The sequence below is a fragment of the Typopeltis vanoorti genome, chromosome 8 (genome assembly GCF_054136105.1).
Source record: "Typopeltis vanoorti isolate ZY-2024b chromosome 8, IOZ_Tvanoo_1.0, whole genome shotgun sequence".
NCBI lineage: Eukaryota > Metazoa > Arthropoda > Arachnida > Uropygi > Thelyphonidae > Typopeltis > Typopeltis vanoorti.
In genome coordinates this window covers 77,888,672-77,913,395 of record NC_143556.1, presented here as the reverse complement: position 1 = coordinate 77,913,395, position 24,724 = coordinate 77,888,672, and the positions used below count along the sequence as shown (strand labels likewise).

Sequence of the window (24,724 nt, the reverse complement as noted above, 5' to 3'; positions counted from 1 at the left end):
CAGGTAAATGGTATGCATGGGGGCACTCTCTGAGGCCACACTTGGACTGGATTCTGGGCACTCCCTGTGTGTGTGTGAGAGAGAGATGTTGAGTCCCTCACCCCAGCAGCATGCTCCTGCTCTTTATATTTCCTGAATTCATCCATTCTATCCATGAAAGTCAATCATAAAAATAGTAGCATTTTAACTGCAGATACAAAAAAATCTAAAAATATTAAAAATACAACACAAAAGATTGCAATAAGTAATAAAAATATGCCTCAACCCACCCAAAATAACACCAAAACTTTTTCCAATAAAAATACACCTCTCTATCCATTTACCAGCATTTGAAGCATTAATACAAACATTAGTGATATATCCATTACTTAACAGACATCAAAACCTGATCTCTTGTAACATTTCATGTGTGGGATCATCATTAAGCCAATCTGCCCATTTGAGCCTCATGTCTTTTATATCATGATGCACCAAACAAATAACTACAGATATGTCGACACAAAATTAATAACGGAAAAAACTCGCGTACAAAGATTATTTAATAGTATAATTTTCGCCTGTGTGTCACAGGCATCTTCAGTATATTAAGCTCAAATTAAACAACTGACAATTTCAAAAAGCGCCACCTAAGTAGCTGGTGTAAGATAACTTAAAAGGTCAATAAATTTCCTAAAATAAAAAAAATAAAATAAAATAAAATAAAAAAATCAATACAATAAAAAGTTAGGAAAGATTAGAAATATTAAAAATATTTTCTATCTAATGGCTATAAGAATTGCTTCATTAAAAGAACTTTGAGTAGTTTTAATATGTCTTCCTCTTCAAGCACAGAAGAAATAACATGCATCACTATCCCTTATGTACAAGGCATCAGTGAATGTATAGCGAAAGTTTTAAAACCACTGAATATTTTTGTTGCCTTTCAACCGCTTAGAAAAATCTCCACCTTTCTCACTTCTCCTAAGGACAAGCTTCCACATCTTAATCATCCAGGTGTCTACCAGATTCCATGCTCTTGTGGATTATCTTATTTCAGACAAACGGGAAGATCTTCCCCTATTCGGCTAGAAGAACACCAATCTTATATTGAATACTTTAAACCTGAAAAGTCTGGACTTGCAGAACATGCCATCTTCACTAGACACAAAGTTCATTGGAGAAAGACAAGAGTTCTTCGCAAAAGTCAGTTTCTCATGGAACGCCTTTATAAAGAAACATGTGAAACTCTACTTCATTCTCCTGACTTAAACAGATCTGACGGCTTACATCTATCCCCTTTATGGGAGATAGTACTTTACAAATCAGCTAATCTTTTGGGAAAGCATCTTGCAAACTAGAAAATAAGATCAACAGAATTCTATATCAAGAATAGTCAACATTTTGTAAATAAACTCCAAGCCATTAAGATTGCACTAACAGACATGCTATCCAGTCTAGATGTTGTATCCCTTTACACCAGTGTACCAGTAGAAGAGGTAATAAACATCATCCAAGATCTCTTTCCTCTGGACATCACACAGATGTTTAGACACTGCCTTCAATCTAATTTCTTCGAGGTTAACAACACCATATACCAACAATTAGGAGGCCTAGCAATGGGAAGCCCACTATCACCATCTTGTGCAAACCTTTTCATGGAAAAATTTGAAAAAGAAATTCTCTCCACAATCTCCCCTAGACCATCTACATGGTGGAGATATGTTGACGATATTTTCATTATATTGCAAGACAGCTTAGAAAATCTAAAATCATTTGTGGATAAAATCAACTAAATACATAACAAGATAAAATTCACTCTGGAAGTGGGAAACAACAACCAACTGCATTTTTTAGACATCTTGATAAAGAAACAATCAAATAGTGTCAAATTATCTATTTACAGAAAGCCCACAGATACTGGAAGATATCTTCATTATACTTCAAACCATCACAAGACACAAACTGAGCATTATCCACATGTTGATATATAGGGCCAGAAAGTTTATATCAGAAGAGGAGGATACACAGACTGAACTCTCACTAATAGCCAACACATTATCACAAAATGGATATCTTCAAAACATCATCAAAAAATGGATATCCTCAAAACACAAAAAAAAATATCAATACGGTGACAACCCCAGACAAGAAGAATCACGCTCCCAGCACATTTCTACTGTAGTGATCCCTTTCAAGTCAATTTCTTATCAAATAGCCAGAATACTAAGAGCCTACAAACATCAGAGTGGTCTTCAAACCAACCACCAGCATCAGACAAGTTTTAGGATCCCCAAAAGATAAGGTGCCTTTCTATAAATATCCAGGAGTATATTACATTCCTTGCTCCTGTGGTCTTGCCTACATCGGACAAACTTCACGGAGTTTAGAAATCAGACAAAAAGAACATGTTGATGATGTAAACCACAACAGATGTATCTCTTCCGGCTTAGCACATCATTTCTGTACGTCTAACCACACGATAGAGTGGCAAAACAGCTCCATGCCATATCTGGATGACGACTACAGACATCGTTTATTCAAGGAAGCCATAATAGTGTTAATAACCGGTGGAAACCTCGACAGAAATCAGGGTGCAATCCTAAACAGTTTGTGGAAAAACCTGATCCTCTCTCTAAATCAATCTGAACTACAGCTAGCCAGTAATCACATTACATGTTTACAACAAACACACATGCATGATAATGAATAAGAACAATAAGTCCTATCTGTTCACACGAACGTGTTACCTTAGCTACTAGTTGGTTTACAATGTTTTTTATGTTCCTTTCAATTTGCATTTACTAGTTTTTATGTCTCTGTAAATGCCTTGAAAAACCTAGACAGTTTGCTGTTGAAACTGGTAGGCTCTAATGTAAGTTTGTTTTGTAAATGGTCAGTAATAAATAAGTTTGTATTTTAATTTCTTGGCACCTTTAATTTACTTGAAAAGTGCTTAAATGTTTTGCTGTTTAAACAGCATAAAGGTACCAAAGGACATGAAATGTGAAGAAATAGTAAAAGAAAGTTTGAGAAAGCAGAAATGGATAAAAACAGATGTAGCGATACATTGTGACTGTGATTATGGGAATATTGGATGAGTTTGCAATGGAAGCATGTTTCCTGAAGCAAAGATTTTCTACATGACTGTAGCAATATGAAAGCAAGTGGACTAAGTGGATGATACGATATGATTGCAATAAACACAAAAACTTATTCTGATTATAAAACCATCGATTTAATATACATATGCTAGTGAAATTTCGACTAGTTTCACTAGCATACTGTCTAGCTTTGTCAAGATTAAAAAGGTGAAAGAAAAAATAATAAATGCAAAAAAACGAAAGAATAAATACAGTAAACCATTAACAATAGTTAGGCAACCAAATTTGACAGCTCGCGTGACAATATATGCATGAAGCGAGATGCTTCAGTCATTATTGTGAATACGCATTACATAGTTTTTGGTGTACTGTTGTTCCGCTATACTTAATTTATTAATCAGATTTTTCCATGTATCTTTCAATACTGCTCCTTGATTTCTGTTCAGGTTATTACCTGTACGTAGGAACACTGCTGCTGCTTTGAAAATTTGGCATCTGTAATCGTCCTCTATATATGGCATTGAGCTGTTTTCCCAGTCTGTTGCTTGGTTAGAAGTAGAGAAGTGATGCGCCAAACCTGAGGTATCTGACCTGTTGTGATTTACATCTCCAACATGTTCTTTCTGTCTAATAAGTTTTGTGTTTATTTCAGTATATAAAGACCAAATATGAATAGTGTAAATGATATGATTGCATTGTTGAGAATGAATGATTTGAAAGGAGAAAAGTACAGCAGGAGAAAAAATATGAAACAATTGTAGGACAAGGTGAAAAAGAGGAACAAAAAAGTAAAGCTTGTGGGTTTCTTACCATGGTATGACATGAATATGCTGGTTGCAAATGAGTCGGCAAATAGATTGCGTAGAAGAAATAGTGTGGTATGTTGTTGTATGGGGATTTTGATGGTCAGAAGAATTTGTACTTGCAAGACTGATTGCACTCAAATGGTTTTGGTGTCAGGTGATTAGAGAAATTACTGTTTGGTGAAAGAGTGAATGTGAATTGTCAGGAAAACTAGAATTGTGCAGATGGATGCATGTATTGTGGTGGAAATTGTTAATGTAATGATATAGATAGTGAAAGATTGATACCTTGTTAGGAATGATCTAGGAAACGAAGGGCTAATTTGGATAAGAAATAAATAAGGTCAGGGAATTGGTTGAAGAATCATTTCCAGCTACCGGTTTGAAATAGATATATTTTAAGAGTTACCTAACACTGATCAGCCTAGTGATTTATTTGCATGCATATACACTAATACCAGAAACATCAGAAATAAAGATGAGAGTTCTTGGAATTTATATATGTAGTGAGAACAGAAATTATTGGCATTAGTAGGACCTGTCTGACAGAGGAGGATATCATTACAAGAAAAAAAAAATTGTTAGTTTCAGTGTATTCAAAGAGTGTAGGCAGGATAGGAACAATTGGGAGTTTTACTGATGATTGTAGAAGACAAATTTGACTAGAGTAGAAATCTCCACTGTAGTAGTATGAGTAATACACATAGGTGGTAGTCTGAAGGTTGTGTCATTCAAGATAGAAATTAGCATTAAAATATACACAGTTGGGTGCTGTTGCAGACCACAATCATCTGAAGAGGAATTCAGGTTGCATAGCAGATAATCTTATGAATACAAAGAGAACTCTCATTATAGACTTCAGTTATGGGGACTGGAGGGAAGAGAAACAGTTCAAGTTGAGGGGCAAAAGAATTTATAGAATTACTCTGGGATAACTGTCTTAAGCAGCATGTGTCGGAAAGGACTATGGTGTGTGAATGTTGGATCTGATAATAAGGTCTGAACATCTGTGTAATGTGTTGGCTGTTCTGTCTTCTCCAACTGGTGAGAGTGATCATGTAGTTTTTACCAAGCAGGTGATAATGTTGAGAGTCTTCACTAAGAAGGGGTGTATGTGGAATTATAAGGCTGGTATTTATAATAAACTGAGAAGGCAGCTTGAGGCACCATGGCATTTGAAACTGCATGTTAAAGGAATCAGCTGATCATGGGAAGATTGGATTATGAAAAGAAGTTAGCCGAACAGACCAGAATGTTCTTAGTGAATGCACATGGCAGGAAAGTGACAGATCTGTTAGAAATAAATGAGTTTTTTGCATTAACTTCAGTAAGGTATACATCCTGGGCAGATCTGTTAACTTTCTGGATGTCTAAAGAAAAGTGAATTTAAAAATAGAAATTGAAGAGGGTAGAGGTAGTATTAAAGCTGTTACAGGAGTTGATTCAAATACAGCAGTCAGATTGGATGAGTTCTGAAAGAAATTGCAAGAAGTTAGCAATACTCCCAGTCGGTCTGGTTGTTTAATTCGAGTGTCAACACTAATGAGTGGAAGGAGAGCAAGATAATTCCAACATATAAGGGTGAAGCTAGAACTTATGCAGCAAATTATAGACCAGTCAGTATTTCTGGTGTAGTTATTAAGGTTTTGGAGAGGCTGATCCTAGTTAGCACATCGGTTTGTTAAATGCAATTCTTGCTTTAGCATTCTGCTCATGTTCTATAATAGAGGGGCAAATCCATTCACCTTATCTAACTCTGAATCAGTGTCTGAGTTAGATAAGGTGAATGGATACACTGTAGTATTTCTGGATCTTGCCAAGACATTTGACAGGATTTCACATGTGAGATTGTTATACAAACTCAAAATGATGCAACATCATGTTGAAAGTTTATTTTTCACTTGGTTAGAGTATAATAAAATGAGTTTAATCCTTTATCCAAGTGTGAACAAACAAAGTTTGTGCCTGAAAGTATCTTCAGGACTGGGGTAAGGTGGTACAACACAAGGGCAACTCGTTGCAAAGGTGGAGCAAGCTACCAACACGCCTATCTCAGTTTTGCATTATAGGAGATACTGAGATAGGCGTGTTGGTAGCGTGCTCCACCTTTGCAACGAGTTGCCCTTGTGTTGTACCACCTTACCCCAGTCCTGAAGATACTTTCAGGCGCAAACTTTGTTTGCTCACACTTGGATAAAGGATTAAACTAATTTTATTATACTCTAACCAAGTGAAAAATAAACTTTCAACATCTTTCTCTAAATCCAGAGTAATTTATTAAAATAGGGTGGCACACCATTTGGTAACTCCTATAGGTAGAGATGACCTGCTAATGCTTCTGCCTGGTATCTCCACTTGTCTCCACTTGGGCCTGGCTCCCACTGAAGAGACCTCAATAAAGGTCGAAACTAGTCTGGGTAGTGGCCCTTCCCTTAATGCATAACATTAGACATATCCGCAAGGAGATGTGTTTTGCATTATAGGAGATACTGAGATAGATGTTCTATATTAAGGATATTGGAAATGAACTAGAAGAGGGAAATTTAGTATTTGCTGATGATACTAAGTTGGGAAGAGTGATAAGGCCTATCTGATACAGAATCCCAACAGGTTTAAGTTGAACAGACTAATTCTATGGGCAAATGTTAATGTTCTATGTTAATAAGTGTTAGTTTAACCCTATGCATTATGGACAGAAGAGTTGCAGATAGAGTATCATATTAATGGGTATCTGTTGTAAGTCATCAATGAAGCTAGATACTTAGGAGCTTGTAGTGGGTGGTGATTATAGTTTAGGAGCCATATTTCAAGATGGTTGAGTCATCACATTGGATAATTGCACTGTTGAAATGAACACTCTTGAAGAGTTTTTAAGAAAAATAACTTGTACTTTATGAGGATTTAACAATATCATATGTGGAATACTGTGTTGACCATAGTGCAGATATGTCACCTGGGTTCCAAGGAGTGTGTGTGTGTGGGGGGGGGGGAGAAACACTTGAAAAGATCCAGAAGTTTGTGACTCAGATGCTAACTAGCTTCTGGAATTGTGCATACGAGGACAGATATGGTCTTTTGAAGTTTGAGGAATAGATGCATGACAGGAGATATGATAGAAACAAATTGGTAAGGAATACTTTCTGTGTAGATTATGTGAGATACTGCAGCTTATGACTGGTGCAGGCTGAACTCAGGATCATCTCTAGAAAATGGCTGTGAAACATACAGGAAAACCTCACTTAACATGAATTCTATATGTGCAATAATCAGTTAGCGTGATTGAGTGAAATGATACCATTTCCTCTTTAAGCGAGTGATTAATCAGTTAACGATTTTTTTTTACGTTATGCCAAATTTTATGTTACGTGAAACTTTTTGTTGCCAATCTGCAGTGAGCAGCAGCACTTGTCGATGTAGCAGGCAGTGGCCGGCAACACTTGGCATTTGACTCAAAGCTATCATTGCAAGCGCACATGCAGACTCTGTTCTCTTGCTCAATCACTTTTGTGATCCAGTTTATCATTGGTCTGCCCCTCGTTTGGTGATTTTCCATCCCTGTAGGGCATTGTAAGGTAATCTCTGATTCATTATGTTCACCAATATTAAGAAAGCTACTAAGATCAACAGCCTTCAAGATCTTTCAAAAAAGACTTCATTAAGAAAAGAGCGGAGAAGATGGACTCATGAGTACTCATATGGTCCAAACTGTAGACTCACTGTATCCCAGGTCTCGCACAATCATTGTATTACTAGTGCTACTTTAATGTCTCTTAATGACTTGCAGCTTTTCCTCTAACATAATTACTTTTCTTCTCTTTTTTTTATTACTGTCACTTTCTTTATCAGTCATTCTCTTTTCCATATCAGTTTTCTAGCGCTACTTTAATGTCTCTTAATGACTTTCAGCTTTTCCTCTAACGTAATTACTTTTCTTCTCTTTTTATTACTGTCACTTTCTTTATTAGTCTTTCTCTTTTCCATATCAGAGGGTGAATATAATAAAGCCTTATGACTGATTCTCTTCCATCAAGAGAATTAGTCATAATTGAAGATGTGAGAAACTTGTTTGATTCTCATTCAGAACAGTTAAGCGAGAATGATCTTCAACTAGAAGACCAGTGTGCATATGAAGAAAAAGATAAGAAGTGCGAACAAGAAGAGAATATTATGACTAAAATGCTAACTGCAAAAGAACTTGAGCTAGTTTTCAATCACATTGAGCATGCTAAGGAAATTTTGTTCGATGCTAATCCTAATATGGAACAAAGCTTTGAAGTCTGCCGAAATCTTCATGAAGCGATCACCAGCTATTGCAAAGTGCATGACAAGATGAAAAAGTTGACCGCTATTCAAACATCTTTACTTATTTTTATTTTTTTTGTAAAAAAGTAGCTCAATCAAATGTTTAGACATTAAATAAAAATTTAAGCAATTGATTTTTATTAACTTTGATAATTTTATCCTCTAATATAGGTTATACTGTAATTTTTTTTTCAAATTTACACCAACTGATTGACGAATTATAATTATTCCTATTCTGTATTGTATTTGCTTAACACACAGTAATTGATGGATTAATTAGTATTAACTAACTTAAGGAATTCACAACGTATAGTGGAATATAAATTAAAATAAACTTTAATATATACTTCCTATATTTCAACAACGTCACATTACCATCTTCATGGGAACATAAGACTAAGACATGTGCATGCAGGCACTAAAACAGCAAATGAGGTCGAAGAGAGGAAACAGTAGTTTCCTCTCTTTGACCTAAAGTCATTTTTCCTAAAGTCCTGATGGTGCCCCAAGTGGGCTATATTAGGTATTCTTGGCCATTGGGCTGAAGTTCTCATGATGTATGTCTCCCAAATTTGGGGCAGTCTCATGCATCCAAATTTGTTGAGGTTTTGGCTTGTTTTTAGGGCTGATGCTGATTCTAAGAATAGTCTTTCAAATTTAAACTTGGATTAAAATTTGGATGCATGAGACTGCCCCAAATTTGGGAGATGTACATCATGAAAACTTCAGCCCAATGGCCAAGAATACCTAATATAGCCCACTGGGGGGGGCACCATCAGAACTTTAGGAAAAACAGTAGTTTTCTCTCTTTGACCTCATTTGCATGCACGTGTCTTAGTCTTATGTTCCCATGAAGATGGCAACATGATGTTGCCAAAATATAGGAAGTATATATTAAAGTTTATTTTAATTTATATTCCAATATACATTGTGAATTCCTTAAGTTTTAATAATCATGTGCAGCCAACGTATAGGCCTTTCTACAAGAAGGATTAATTAATAACGTTAAGCGAGGTTTTCCTGTAGAAGTTCAGAGTCTTTTGCAAGTAGTGAATGTGAGAGATGGCTACCAATTTGAGTGCATCTTCATTGAATGTGTTCAAAGAGAGGTATGGTAGGTATAAATACTGAAATGGCCCTCCCTTCATTAGTCCTTTAACTCCATAGAGAAGTCTGTGTAATAATAATAATGACATTAATGTGGCTGTTTCATCACATTAATGACTATTAATGTGATGAAATAGTTGTTCTCAGAAATTTTCATTCTTTTCTTTCCTTTGCATATTTCTTGCTTTCCAATAATCTGCTGTTTATCTGACCACATTGCAAAAGCAATTTGCTATTCTGATAGTTGAATGGTGAGAATAAAGTGTAGTTACATGATGCTGTACCAGAAGTCAATTGACATGCAAAGAGTCAGTTAATTGAAGCATTATTTTTTAAAGGCCAGATAGATACTGTATAAATTTCTAATAGAAATTAAAGAATTCATATTATTTAAAATATTTAATTTAACTGAAATTTTTTTTTTACCAGCTGTATATGGTGCGCACTATGTTGGAATCTCTGATAGCAGATAAAAGTGGTGGTAAAAGAACTCTTCGAAAGGATATTGATGGGCCATACTTAATGGCTATTGATGCTTTCCATAAAGCCTCTTTTTACTGGAACTACCTTTTAAATTTTAGTCGTATGTAATTTAATTTCTTTATAGTTGATAAATTTTTAATCATATTCTTGGTAATTTTAGTTAACTTTGACTGTTTGATTTTGTTTTACATTCCTTTTATATTCTTTTCTTATGATTATTTATTTATTTATTTGTTTGGTTTTTCCTGAATGATGTATATTTTTAAGTGACTGTTAAAGCAGCTTTGAAGTATATGTTTGTTGTTTTTAATTTTATTCTATTAGTATTTTATTTTTTAAATTAAAAAAAAATATATATATATATATATATAATAGTGATCTGGGATTTAGCAAATTTTTGTTCTTGTATTACATAACAGATGCTTTCCTAAAAGAAATCTGTTAGGTGAAATTGCGTCATTGAAAAACAGTATCGCCTTACATGGATGCTTTTAAAATTTTTCCTAAGAAGTAACATAAGCTAGGGAAGATGTATTCTAGAATCCCAATATGAAAATCTATTCATATCAGCACCTTTCTGTACTCCTCCAATAGTTCATGATAAAAGATGTAATGTGTCTTTTTTTGCATCTGTTAATTTTCAAGGAGCACTTGATTTGCTACTTGTTCTCAAAGTTCATTTAAATCTGCTTCAATTCTTCTGAAGTTTCATATGAAAAATTGAAGCTGCTTTAGATTTCATAAGCTTTCTTCAAACTAGTTGTTCATTTTTCTTTTTACAAACAAAGTGCTAGTTTAAAAATAATAATGCTATTAATATGTAGTGCACAGTTTAACTGTGTGTGTGTGTATAACTGTTAAGCCAACTTACTGCAAATGAAAGCTACGTGAGAAACAAACAAATTCTAACCTTCCTTACTAAATTATTTCATCAACTTCTGTTAAATCACATGCAGTATCATGAGAAACTTTAAGTGTTAAAATAGAAAATGTTTTCCATCAAGGCTAAGATATGTCAGTATGCAGAGGTAGGAATACTGTTGTTGGCTGCAGTGACCTAATATTTTATTGAAATTTTCACAGCGAAAAAAGGCATAGCTACATGTAATTGCTAGAGCACTAGCAACCAAACTATTTGCTGTCTATATGTACTTTGTTTCTAAAATATTGTGATTTGTATAATCTCGTTATACGCTGCTTGGAAAGAAGTCAACAGACACCATAGTGTGAGGAACAAACAGCCATGACACCTACCTTAATAAGATATAGTACCTTCTTTTGCTGCAGTGATTGCAACAATCTTATGGGACATATTTTCCACATGTGTAAAATAGCCATCAGTGGGAATTTTCACTCATTCTTCCTGTAAGAATGTATCGAGGCCCTGGACCGTTGTGTGCCGAATATGCCTTGATCTCACCCAATGCTCCAGTTCATCCCATAGATTTTCAACAGGGTTAAAATCAGGGCTTGTGAAGGCCAGTCAAGTCTAGTGACATTCATGTCCACAAACCATGCAGCTATAGCAGCAGCATTATGACCAGTGGTGAGCTATGGAAATTTTAACAAAGGGCTTGCATCGTCGAGCAAAAAAAAGCTGTAATTCACAAACAAAAACCACGCTACCAGCCAAGATGTATATATACGTCCAGTTTATCATGGATGCAAAGTGCATATTAAAATTATAATACCATTGATATTACATTGAAGTATATGATGGATATGAAGCGTGTGAGGATGCATATTTCATCCATAATGGCTGGTAAGGTGGTTTAATACAGCTTGTGTACAAATGCCAATCAAAAAGTATGAGGAGACAATCAACCTGTAATGGCTATCATTTTTAAACAAATATTTCATGATCTAAACATGAAATATTTGCACACAATCATCTGTGTTAATTTATCTTGCATAAGAAAAACATTTTTTAACTATCAAAATATAATAAGAACAAAATCTTTTATAATCGCAAATATGAAATAGTCTGCTTTTTTTATAAACAAAATAAATTTCTTTTGTTTGCGATAGAAGTTTTTATGACAAACAATCTATAAATAATAAATAAATATTATCTAAACACAATAATATCGAAGTACATTATATTTCTCTTTTGTTTTTATACTTCAAGTGATAATCAACGGTACCAATCAAGGGGCGTTATTTTATAGTCCTATTTATTTATATGCGATTACCAAAAGTGAATTCTTATTTGTAAAATGGTAGTAACAGTAACTATAATATCTTATTTAATAAAATCACTTTGTTAGGTTATCGTATGAGTTTTTCGCTTGATATATTTAAAAAAATTATGTTTTTTTTTTCCTGAAAAAATAAAAAAGTAAACAAGAACAAGGGGCTCGCAAATTTGAGAAAAATCAACAGAGAGCTCGGGTGAGCCCCCTTATAGCTCAACACTGCTTATGACATAGTGCATTGTTTTGCTGAAAGAGACAATGCTCAGTTCTCTTGAAATGTTCGAAAGTAGGAAGCATTGCATTGTCCAGAATGTTAAGATACCTCTTGGAATTCATTGTTTGTGTCACCACAGAGGTCTGAGGCCAAACCATGAAAAACAGGACCATACCATTACACCACCATCTCTGAATTTCATAGTAAGGGTTACTCTGGTAAAAGACATTCACTGGACATACATCTGCCACACTCACACCTGTCCGTCTGCTTGGTAGAGGGTGTAGCATGATTCATCATTCCATAACACAGCTTTCCAAGCTTCCACGTCCCACTCTACATTTTTGCACCAATGAAGATGATGCTGCATGTTGGTTCAGATAATGTGGGAGCTTGCATATGGCAGTCCTACCATGGAAACCCATGTTGTGAGCCTTGGTTCTGAATGTTTTTGTGCATATTGGTGTTCCAGTTGATGCCCAGAACTCTGCATTCAATATATTGGCTGATGAATACAATTTTTATGTATTATCCTTCGTAGTACCTTACAGTCACATTTGATGAGTGTATTGGGTTGTCCACTGCGAGAAGCACTTGCAGTTGACTCCCTGCACTTCCATCTCAGTATTGTATAACTGATTGTTAACCTGGGATTTCCCAATTTGTCAACACTTTGCTGAACAGATAGACTTGCAACATGGCATCCTATCACAATGCCTCTTTCAAACTCTGTCAGTTCCCCTTCTTGCAGCCATTTCACCTGGATGCAGTTGCATTGACTTGGGAGCACCATATTCCTCCAATTAATACTGGGTTAATATTGACTACAAACATGTGACTCATTACATGGCACAATGCACCTTGCCCATGGGATGTCCATTGATTTCTTTCCGAGCAGTATATATTGCAACTAATAAAAAAAAAAAAATGGAAAGTCAAAAATTACTGATTTTTAGATATGCCACATAAAACATTCCAATGGATGCACTAAATTAATCAGAAAAAACCATGCAAGTTATTTACAATAATCACTATTATAAAATGGCAGCATCATTTTTACCTGCAGTTGACATGACTGGGAATGTTGGCACTTGAATGAATCCATATGATATTTTATACTTTGAGGGAGGGGAGACATTTACAATTGTGTCACTTTTTTTTTTTGTTTTACAAGAGCAACATTGCAAGTCAAGAAATCATATAATAAATATTTTCTTACTATTGGTCACTCCTGCATACAGCATAGTCAACTTGCCAAATCTGTCATAACTGTCAAAAAATAACTGTGCTTCATAGTTGAATTTACTACTAATAATCTAAATTCGATTTCATGAAAATTGGCTGATTTTGATGTGTCATTTTGTCATGTAGTTGTGATATATAGGTGCATGAATGCAAAGAATATATTTCAATATTCATTTCAATATATTTCAATCTATTCATACTAATTCCATGCTCAAGAGCTGGAATTAGTATGAATAGATTTAAGATAGATGTGTTGCAAGCAGAGTTGACCTTCGATAATGAATCTGTGATTCTATGGCATAAGAAAACCAACTTTATTATTATTATTAATATTATTGTTCCGGGCAACTCCAAGGAGTCGACAGACTCATCGAGAGAGGCCCTAACATCATGTCAAGAACAACTATTCGACATTCACACAGTATCTATCATACCTTGCCTTGAATCCATTCACAGTCGCAGCACCCACAACAGACTCTGGAAGCCTATTCCACTCATTCACCACTCTCCAAGTAAAAAACCTAGCTCTAACACCCTTGTCAACCACGCTCTTGCCCAGCTTCCATTCATGGCCCTTAGTCCTCCCACCACCAGTCATATTTTCAAAAATATCTTCTGGATCAATCTTTTAGAAACCCTTCAGTAATTTGAATGTCTCAATCATATCACCCCTCCTTTGCCTATCGACCAATTTCTGCAACCGACAAATCTTTAACCTATTCTCATAAGGTTCATTCCACAGACCTGCTATCATCTTGGTCACTCGTCTCTGGATCCTCTCCACTTCCTCCCCATCATGAAGAAACCCTGGTGCCCATAACTGGGCACAGTAGTCCAGATGGGGTCTTATCAAGGCTCGATACAGAGGAACAACAACTTGTTTGTCTCTGCATGTTAAAGTATTTTTCAGAAGCCAAGTGATTTGGTGAGCTGTTTTAGTCACTTTTGCAATGTGCCCCCCTAAACTTAAATTCCCTATCCACCAACACTCCCAAATCCCTGGCCTCATCAATCTCCTGGAGTACGGTTCCACCAATGCGATATACTGCTGCTATTCTTTTCACCCCAAAGTGCATAACCTTACACTTTGGCACATTAAATTGACATCCATTTTTCCTAACCCAGTCCTCCAAACTATCCAAATCATCCTGTAAAATTTTGACATCCTGTGCACTCATAATTGCTCTACCAAACTTTGCATCATCAGCAAACAAGTGAACAAATCCTTTCCTATATCATTGATGAACAAATTGAAAAGCAGTAGTCCAAGAACAGAGCCCTGTGGCACTCCACTAGTCACAAGCCGTCTTTTAGACTCCACTCCTGAATAAACCACTCTCTGGTATCTCTCCTTCAACCACCCTCCTATCCATCTCACCAACCCTATATCTATCCCCATCTGCTCAAGTTTACTGATTAGGGTTCTATGTGGTATCCTATCAAAAGCCTTGGCAAGGTCCAGTAGTATTACTGTAAACCCATTACCCCTATCCAGTTCAGCCGTCACTGTTATAAAACGTGAGCAAGTTACTGAGGCATGATCTACCCTTCACAAAACCATGCTGTCCCCCATACAATATCCCATTTTCATCTATCAAATCCTGTATTCTTTTCTTGACTAATTTCTCTAAGACCTTGACAATGATTCCTGATATGCTAATCGGTCGGTAATTTGCAACAGTAATTCATGCTTTAGTAATTCACCAGGGCATATTTTCGTACATTATCCGTAATAATATCTAGTGTGGCATATAATTAACTAGTTGCTTCAGGATGAGCCTTAAAATATATGTTGATATGTTCTCTCCTTTGTTTTTTGTATTTATTTACAGGCCTCTGTACATTTAGTGATTTGAAATTTATTTACGATTAATACATGCAAAATAAATAGTGTTCCTTTTCATCTTGTAATATAATAAAAGTATGCTTGTGTCTTCCATCCAATGCTACATCTTCATTCCCTTTCTTACTCCATGCCACATCTAATTAATAAAATGAACAGTAGCACAAAATTTTGCCTTTAAAATATCCAAATAAAAGTATTGTTGTAACCGTCCGTAATTATTGCATACAATCTAGTATTGTAGCTGGATTGTATTTCTATTCAGCAGTTTTCTGAACTCTTAAAGAAAATGTGGTTCTAATCTGGGAAAATTCAAAACATTGTAGAAAATACCTAATCTTTTTCATTCTTCATTTGAGATATACCCTTTTCTCCTGTTACAGTGTGAGTTTTAAGGAGATACTAATCTCCTCGAAAACACTAAGATGCTTAATTAAGGTGTCAATGGCATTTACTGGTGCATTGCAATGCTTTTAGCTGCAGTTGTCCACAAATGAAGAAAATGGTAAGTTTTCTTTTATCCTGGGAGATTATTTCATTCTTAGACGAATCTCCTACATCAGGGACAAAAATTATCAAATGTATACAGTATATCTTACATCTGGGGTTGAGAATACTTGTTTTATATATATTCCTTCCTTTCAGTGGTTGACTTGTTTTTGCATTTTGCTGTTTTGATATTTGTGGAGCATTCAACAACTACTTTTTGGTTTTTATTTTTTTATTTTTTTTGGTGGGGGAGGAGCTAATAAGGTGTGGCAATTAAAAATTAAATTCTTTAGTGATTTGTACGGTGTAATAATGTCATCCCAAATTAATATTTATACAGGTTTGATTAAATGCAATCACAATGTTCTTAAACATTCTGTTATCATTAATAGCTTCTTGCATACTTTGTTTTTGCTATTGTAAATGTCTTTTCTTTTATAAATAGAACCTTTTTTTTTTTTAACATCTCATCCTTATGGTCTCTTTGACCTGGGGATGTTCAGTCTTTGTAACAACAACAGTCATACAGGATAGGCTGCCTTTTATACCAGAAATAAATTGCATGAATTTTCAGTAATGCCTGAGCATTACAAATAGTTGATACATTCCACCATTGGATATACACTAGAGGCAAGCAGGTAGTTGTTGGAGGTTTTTCCACTTGGTTATACTATAAATTAAAGATACCAAGAAATTATGTACTTGATTTAATCCTTTATCCAAGTGTAAGCAAACAAGTTTGCTCCTGAACTATTTTCAGGACTGGGGCAACTCGTATATAGAAGCTTGTGACTTCACATCACTTGCCTTAGTATCCCATAATGCAAAGTAATGTATGTATAATGCAATGTATTATGGGAAGGGTCACTACCCAGACTGCTTTCGACTTTTATTGAGATCTCATCAGTGGGAGCCAGACCCAGATGTGATACCAAGATTGAAGTAATGCAGAAGTCATATTTTCATATATGAGTTGCTAAAAAGGTGTCACACCTTATTATTAAAATACTCTGGATTAGAGATAGTTGTTGGAGATTTTTTCACTTGGGTCTCGCTCCCATTGATGAGACCTCAATAAAAGTCGAAACTGGTCTGGGTAGTTACCCTTCCCACAATGCATAGCATTATACATACCCATAAGGATATGTGCTTTGCATTGTGGGGCAAGTGATGTGAAGTCACAAGCTTCTATATACAAGTTGTCCCAGTCCTGAAAATAGTTTCCAAGTTTTGGGGAGTAAATAGCCCCCCCCCCTTAGCTGTTCATAATTTTTGTTTATTTATTATTATTGTTGTTATTATTTTATTAGTGATTTAATTTTTTTAATTAATTTTTTTTTAATTTATGGTTTCTTGGGACTTCAAGAATATTGTCTTCTGCTCACTCAACTGTGAGCAAAATATTTAGGAGTTGTAAATAAATTTAAATTTTCTTTACATGTGTTGAAATCCAGCCATGCTTAGTGAAAACTTGACATGCCAGTCCCAAGCCTGGACAAATGGGGAGGGTTGAATGCAGCAACCCAATCTCAGAAAAAAATCTTTGCTATGCAAACTGAAACCTTCCAAAATGTGATACCGGATGAAGAAAATAGAACACAAACTGCCATGAACACGAGGTACCTCTGTGAATGCCCTTCTGGGGAAGCAGAGGTGCAGAAGAAAGTGACAGACACCTTACCAAAAGACAAGCTCAGACTGGAATGTTGGAATGTTAGAACCATGTTCAAAACTGGGAAGACATACCAAGTCTCGAGAGTTGTAGAAAAATACAGACTAGAAATAATGGGATTAAGTGAAACGAGATGGATTGGAACTGGAAAAATCAAATTAAACTCTGGTCACTACTTAATCCACTCTGGAACCAAATACGAATGACCACACAAAGGGAGTTGCACTAATGATGACAAAGAAAGCTCATGGTGCACTAATGGAGTGGAACCTAATATCCGAAAGAATACTAAACTCTAGATTTAAAGCCAGCAAGCAGAACATCACAATAACTGCTATATATGCACCAACAAATGATGCGATCCAGGAAGAAAAGGATAATATTTATAACATGCTACAGAGAAGTATAGAAACAACAAATAAAAAAGATATGCAACTTATAATTGGAGACTTTAATGCTAAGGTTGGAAATGATAATACCAATAAAGAAACCGTTATGGGAAAGTATGCAGAAAGAAAAATAAATGAAAATGGAGAGTTCAGTCAGTTTGTAATAGGAGGGAGATTATTCCAACATAAAAAAATACACAAGTGCACATGGATAGCACCAGATAGAAAGACAAAGAACCAAATTGACCATGTACTTATATCAAGGAATTGGAGGAAATCACTCCTGGATGTCAGAGTTAAATGAGGAACCGAGGCATATTCAAATCACTTTCTCCTAACAGCTACCATGAAAGTAAAAATATTTAAAAATAAACAAACAGTGCACAATAGGAAGAGGTTTAGAATTGAAAAACTCAAAAACAAAGAGATTAGAAATAAATTTATAACAACTCTACACGATAAATGGGATAAATTCGAAAAAAGAGAAGGAGATAACTTAGAGGAAAAATGGACCAAGATTAAAGACACTAATAAGCACATCAGAAAAGATATTGGGATTTCAAACTAATACAGACAAGGAATGGATATCAGAAAACACCAAATTAAAAAATTAGAAACTGTTACAGATTGGCGAAAATGTTGAACAAGAACAAGCAGAAAGATATAGAGCAATTTACAAAGAAATAAAAAGAAGTGCAAGAAATGATAAAAGAAAATACATAGAGAATCTAGCACAAGAGTCAGAGGAGGCTGTATATATAAATGATTCTAGAAAGTTATATGATATTACAAGGAAATTAAATGGAAAAAGAAACAAATGGATAGTTCCTATATATAGTAAAGAAGGAAAATTATTATTAAATAAAAAAGAACAGATAAATAGATGGGTGGAATTCTTCTTAGAGAAATTTCAAGAAATGACTAATGGTGACCAGAGTCTAGAATTAAATGAACAAAATGTATCATTAGATATAAATTTGAATGAAATAAAAATAGAAATTACAAAAGCAATAACTCAGATCAAAACAGGTAAAGCACTGGGAGCAGACAACATACCAGACAATATACTAAAAGCAAATCCAAAACTTAAAGCAGAGATATTATATCCCGTACTAAATGAGATATGGCAGAAAGAAGAGTGGCCTAAGGAATGGAATACTGGATTACTGGTTAAATTACCCAAAAAAGGGAACCTATCTGAATGCAAAAATTGGAGAGGTATAACATTGCTGAGTGTTATAAGTAAAATACTAGCAAGGATAATACTGGAAAGAATCAAAATAGAAATTGAAAAACAACTAAGACCAGAATAGGCAGGATTTAGAGCCAATAGATCATGCACCGACCACATTGCTACTTTACGAATTATCATAGAACAATCATTGGAATGGCAGGCAAGCTTATATTTAAATTTTATCGATTTTGAACAAGCTTTCGACAGTATAAACAGATCTTCCCTATGGAAATTACTTAGAAATTATGGACTGCCAGAAAAAATAATAAGAATAATTAAAAAAAAAAAAATGAAGATTTTGAAATTAAAGTAATACATGGAAATACCCTCTCAGAACCATTTAAAACAAAGACAGGAGTAAGGCAAGGTTGTATACTTTCCCCCTACTATGTTTTTAAGTGTCGTAGACTGGGTGATGAGAAAAGTATCTCGTGGAAATACAGGATTACAATGGTTACTTCAAAACCAACTCCACAATCTAGATTTTGCAGATGATATCTGCTTACTTTCACAGAAGCACCAACATATAGAACAAAAAACAACAACACTTGTAGAAACAGCCAAAAAAAGTTGGTCTTAAGATAAATAAAAATAAAACAATGTTGATGAAAATAAATGCAAAACAAAATAAACAAATAACAATAGAATAAATACCACTTAAAGAAGTAGAACAATTCATATACCTTGGTTCAATAGTATCAATAAAAGGAGGAACTACTGAAGATATAAATAGAAGGAAATAGCTGGCTTATTCAACTTCCATCCAACTTAGAAATTTTTGGAAAAACAAGAATTTGTCTATAAAAACTAAAATGAGAATATTTAACTCAAATGTAAAGGCAATACTAATGTATGGATCAGAAATGGATGTTAAACAAAAAGATAGTTAACAGTGCCCAGGTCTCCCTAAACAAGTGTTTAAGAATGATACTGAGAATATATTGGCCAAAACAAATATCAAACGAAGAACTATGGCAAAGAACAAACCAGAAACCCATATTGCAACAGATACGTGAAAGGAAATAGAGCTGGTTGGGGTATGTGTTGAGGAAAGAAGATAAAATAATAGTAAAACAAGCTCTAGATTGGAACCCACAGGGTAAAAGAAGATGAGGAAGGCCAAGAGAAACATGGTAAAGAACAATACTGAAAGAAATAACAAATATTATTAAAAACTGGAATCAAATAAAAGCAGAAGCAAAAAACAGTCTGGTGGAAAATGGTGGTAGAAGACCTATGCTCCCAGGTGGAGTCAAGAGGATTAAGTAGTCGTGTGGTAAACTATTTTTAAATGTGGTTCCCACCCATGGAAAGTTATTAGTAAACCTAAAGTACATTTGTATTGTGGATAGGCTAAAGATTTTTCCACCCATTTTTATCAATTTTCTCTATTTTTTTAATTTATTTTTATATAGTCTGGAAACTGCTTTAGAGACCAAACATGGAGCTCTTTCAAGACACTTAAGGCCTCCAGTAAGTGGGGCCATGATCTCAATAAAATTGATCTTCCACCTAAAGATAATCACAAATATCTATGTTTACAGCTAGATTTGAACCCGGACCTGTTGGTTGGAGAGCGGATACTCCAACCACTCAGCCAACCAGGCCTATAAAATACAGTCATACCCCAACTCATGCGAATCCGGAGTTACGCAGTTTCTTATATGTACGTATTCTCATCCCGCTTCACGCCTCACCACTACTCGTATCTTTCCGGCGCCGGCCACATTCGGCAGTATCACACATGCTGTGAACAAGCTCTGATGTGTTTTGCGTGGTCTCCATTCATACAAGATTTTTATAGTCTACAAACCTTGCGATTGTTTAATGTTATGTTCTTGATAAAAATTTTATCACGTAAAAAATAATGTCGTCCAAAAGAAGCATGTCTGATTCTTCTACAGCTAGCAAGAAAAGAAAAACATTGACTTTAGAAACAAAACTCAACAGTATTAAGGATTTTGAAGGCGGAATGAAAATTTGTGAGCTAACAAAGAAGTTCGATCTACAGGAATCCACAGCAAGAACAATCATAAAAGAAAGGTTTACAGATTTTGGAGGACATAGATTCTAACGAGGAACGAATTGTAGCCACAAGGCAAGGAATAAAAAAAATCATTAGCTTGCTATGAAGAAATTTTGCATGACAAGAAAAAGTCATTATGCCGTCAGAGGAATCTATTAGATTTTATGAAACCATCGACATCGAAATAACTTTCTTTTTTTATATACGAAAAACTACAATTATGATTATATTTCTTAAAAAATATAGATGTTTTTGTAAACCTTTGGTCCCAATTAACTAATATTTTGTTTTGAAAGTTTATTTTTCACTTGGTTAGACTATAATAAATTTAGTTTAATCCTTTATCCAAGTGTGAGCAAACAAAGTTTGCACTTGAATGTATCTTCAGGACTGGGATAAGGTAGTACAACACCATGCAACTCATTGCAAAGGTGGAGCAAGCTAACATCACTCCTATCTCAGTATCTCCCATAATGCAAAACACATCTCCTTGCGGATATGTATAATGTTATGCATTAAGGGGAGGGCCACTACCCAGACTAGTTTTGACCTTTATTGAGGTCTTTTCAGTGGGAGCCAGGCCCAAGTGGAGATACCAGGCAGTAGCATTAGCAAGGTCATCTCTACCTATAGGAGTTGCCAAACGGTGTGCCACCGTTTTATTAAATTACTCTGGATTTACAGAAAGATGTTGAAAGTTTATTTTTCACTTGGTTAGACTATAATAAATTTAATTTAATCCTATAGGAGTGATGTTATCTTGCTCCACCTTTGCAACGAGTTGCATGGTGTTATACTACCATACCCCAATCCTGGAGATACATTCAGGCGCAAACTTTGTTTGCTCACATTTGGATAAAGGATTAAACTAAATTTATTATAGTCTAACCAAGTGAAAAATAAACTTTCAACATCTTTCTCTAAATCCAGAGTAATTTAATAAAAAGGTGGCACATCGTTTGGCAGCTCCTATAGGTAGAGATGACCTTGCTAATGCTTCTGCCTGGTATCTCCACTTGGGCCTGGCTCCCACTGAAGAGACCGCAATAAAGGTCGAAACTAGTCTGGATAGTGGCCCTTCCCTTAATGCATAACATTATACATATCTGCAAGGAGATGTGTTTTGCATTATGGGAGATACTGAGATAGTAGTGATGTTAGCTTGTTCCACCTTTGCAACGAGTTGCTGGTGTTGTACTACCTTACCCCAGTCCTGAAGATACATTCAGGTGCAAACTTTGTATGTTCACACTTCGATAAAGGATTAAACTAAATTTATTATAATATTTTGTAAGTTTGTATATATAAATTACATGCAAAATTATACCCCAAGTTACACAAATTCGACTTACATGCTTTTTGTTGGTCCCACCTACTGCGTAACTTCGGGGTATGACTGTATCTAGTAATAGATACTTTTCTAAACCATTCTGTGCTTCTAGAATGAAGTTTATGAAATTTTTTAAATTTTATATATTCTGCTATATACATATATGTTGTCATTCGAATGAACCTCCCAAGATGAGTCTACCTACTCCATAGTTGGTGTAATAATAATAATTATCTTTCAAACTAATTATTCAGCAAATTTAGAATATTTTTAGTTTTCGTGTTACTTTATCATTGTGATTCTTCTTGCAGTACTCTTTCCTCCATTTCTATGCATTTTTAATAACCTGCAGAATATTTTTGCACTTTCCTGATATTTATTTTCTATGTTCTTATAAAGTATTCCAATTACTTTTGTTGTTAGTTTTATAGATTTTTTTTTTATTCTCTCAGAGCACATACTTACTTGCCAGCAACTTTAATATTCTGTCCTCTTCTTTTCATTGACTGGTTCTTTAACTTCCTGAGATTAAAGAACTCGAGTCCGCTGTGGAGTTCTGGTTTTTCACTTCTTCCACACAATATCACCACCTGCCTCTCTGGATAAAGCACTCCATGTTTTCTTCAGCATCTATCACATCTTCAAGATTTGGTTCTTGTTTTCAAACTCTTTCATTTCTTCTTGAATAATATTTGTGCCTTTCACCTTTGAAAGCTGCTCAACCTTGATTTGTTTTAAAACTTTCTTACACATGCACTTCTTTACAATATGAAATTCAGTTTTATCTGGCTGAAACTAAATGATGATCACTTCTTTTTTCAAGTCCTTTTTATACTCTTGTGTCCTGAAGCAGAATAAAGAATTCTGACAATAACATAGCTGATGAGACTTTTCTTATTTCTTGTGTTTTTTATCTGTGTTAATTTATTTACATCTTTATGCTGAAACATGGGGTTAATAATGATTAGTCTGTGTTCTGAACAGAATCAAGCAGGTACTTTCCATTATTATTAGCTTTGCTCTTTTCTTCAAAATTTCCCAGTTGCGACACCAGAACCAACTCTCATTTTTCTTCGTGTCAGCTGCCTTCTCTATTGCTGCAAAATATTCTTCCACTTCCTTAGTAGAACCTTCTGTGGGACCACTGGTACAAATTAAACTCACTGTACAATGAATTCAAGAACAGGTATGACAGCTGGTGCAAATAGTATGGCCTCCCTCAATGAGTTCCTGACTCCCTGGAGGTCTCTTAATAATAATAATAAAATTTGATATTTCATTGATATTGCCTTCCATTCAAGAAATTTATCTTCATATTGAGTGTTGAATATTCTAGCTACTCCTTAAAATAACATTTTGCATTTGGGGTATATGGCACACCAAAATCTTCCCTAAGAATGTTCGATGTTATTATTATTTTCTTAATAATAATAACATCTTTTTATTAAATTAAGTTCCTGACTCCCTGGAGGTCTCTTAATAATAATAATAAAATTTGATATTTCATTGATATTGCCTTCCATTCAAGAAATTTATCTTCATATTGAGTGTTGAATATTCTAGCTACTCCTTAAAATAACATTTTGCATTTGGGGTATATGGCACACCAAAATCTTCCCTAAGAATGTTCGATGTTATTATTATCCTAAGATTTCATGGAGTCAATCATTATACATACAGCTTGTCATACCATGCTTTAAAGACATTCCACTGTTAATTTTACAAATAAAATTCTAACGAAAAAGTTGAACTAGCATGCTGTAAAATTGTGATCGCCCGACACGTAAGTAGCACACATATGGTAAAGCTAGTGCCCAGGGTGGTTTCTGCACATACAGATGCTGCCTGCTGTGTGGCCAGTCTGCAATACTCTTTACTATGCTACCTCAAATATGGGAAGGTTCTGGATTTCCATATTGTGTTTGGTTTTGCCTTGGAGAATATCTTGAAGCTTTCTACAAATTTCGATTTTTTTTATTACTTATATATAAATATTTTAAAAATTGATTGTAACCATTAGTTAACTCATTCAGAACTGTGATGTATAGACAGAACAGACTATTTTTTAAGCCTAACATCATTTTTTTTTTTTTTTTTTTTTTTTATATATAGAAACCCTTCAAGAATGTTGTGATCTTTCTCAGTTGTGGTATCGTGAATTCTATTTAGAAATGACTATGGGAAAGAGAATTCAGGTAAGATGGTTAGCATTATATCTTTTTTTTTGTGGGTGTGTATATGTTAAATATTCAGTGGGCCTAATTCTCTTATTCTGTTACGGTAATATATATTTTATTCTTTAGTTATGCAAT

General features: G+C 34.7%; 1 protein-coding gene across 1 annotated transcript in view; it reads left to right on the top strand.

The window, feature by feature from the left end:
* Cyfip (Cytoplasmic FMR1-interacting protein Sra-1) overlaps positions 1 to 24,724 on the top strand; it is a 452,821-nt gene that overhangs the window by 240,420 nt on the left and 187,677 nt on the right. Inside the window, exons 14-15 of the mRNA XM_090396405.1 lie at positions 9,722 to 9,875; positions 24,525 to 24,607. Of these exons, the coding sequence (XP_090252531.1) occupies positions 9,722 to 9,875; positions 24,525 to 24,607 (237 nt within the window). The remainder of the gene's footprint in view (positions 1 to 9,721; positions 9,876 to 24,524; positions 24,608 to 24,724) is intronic.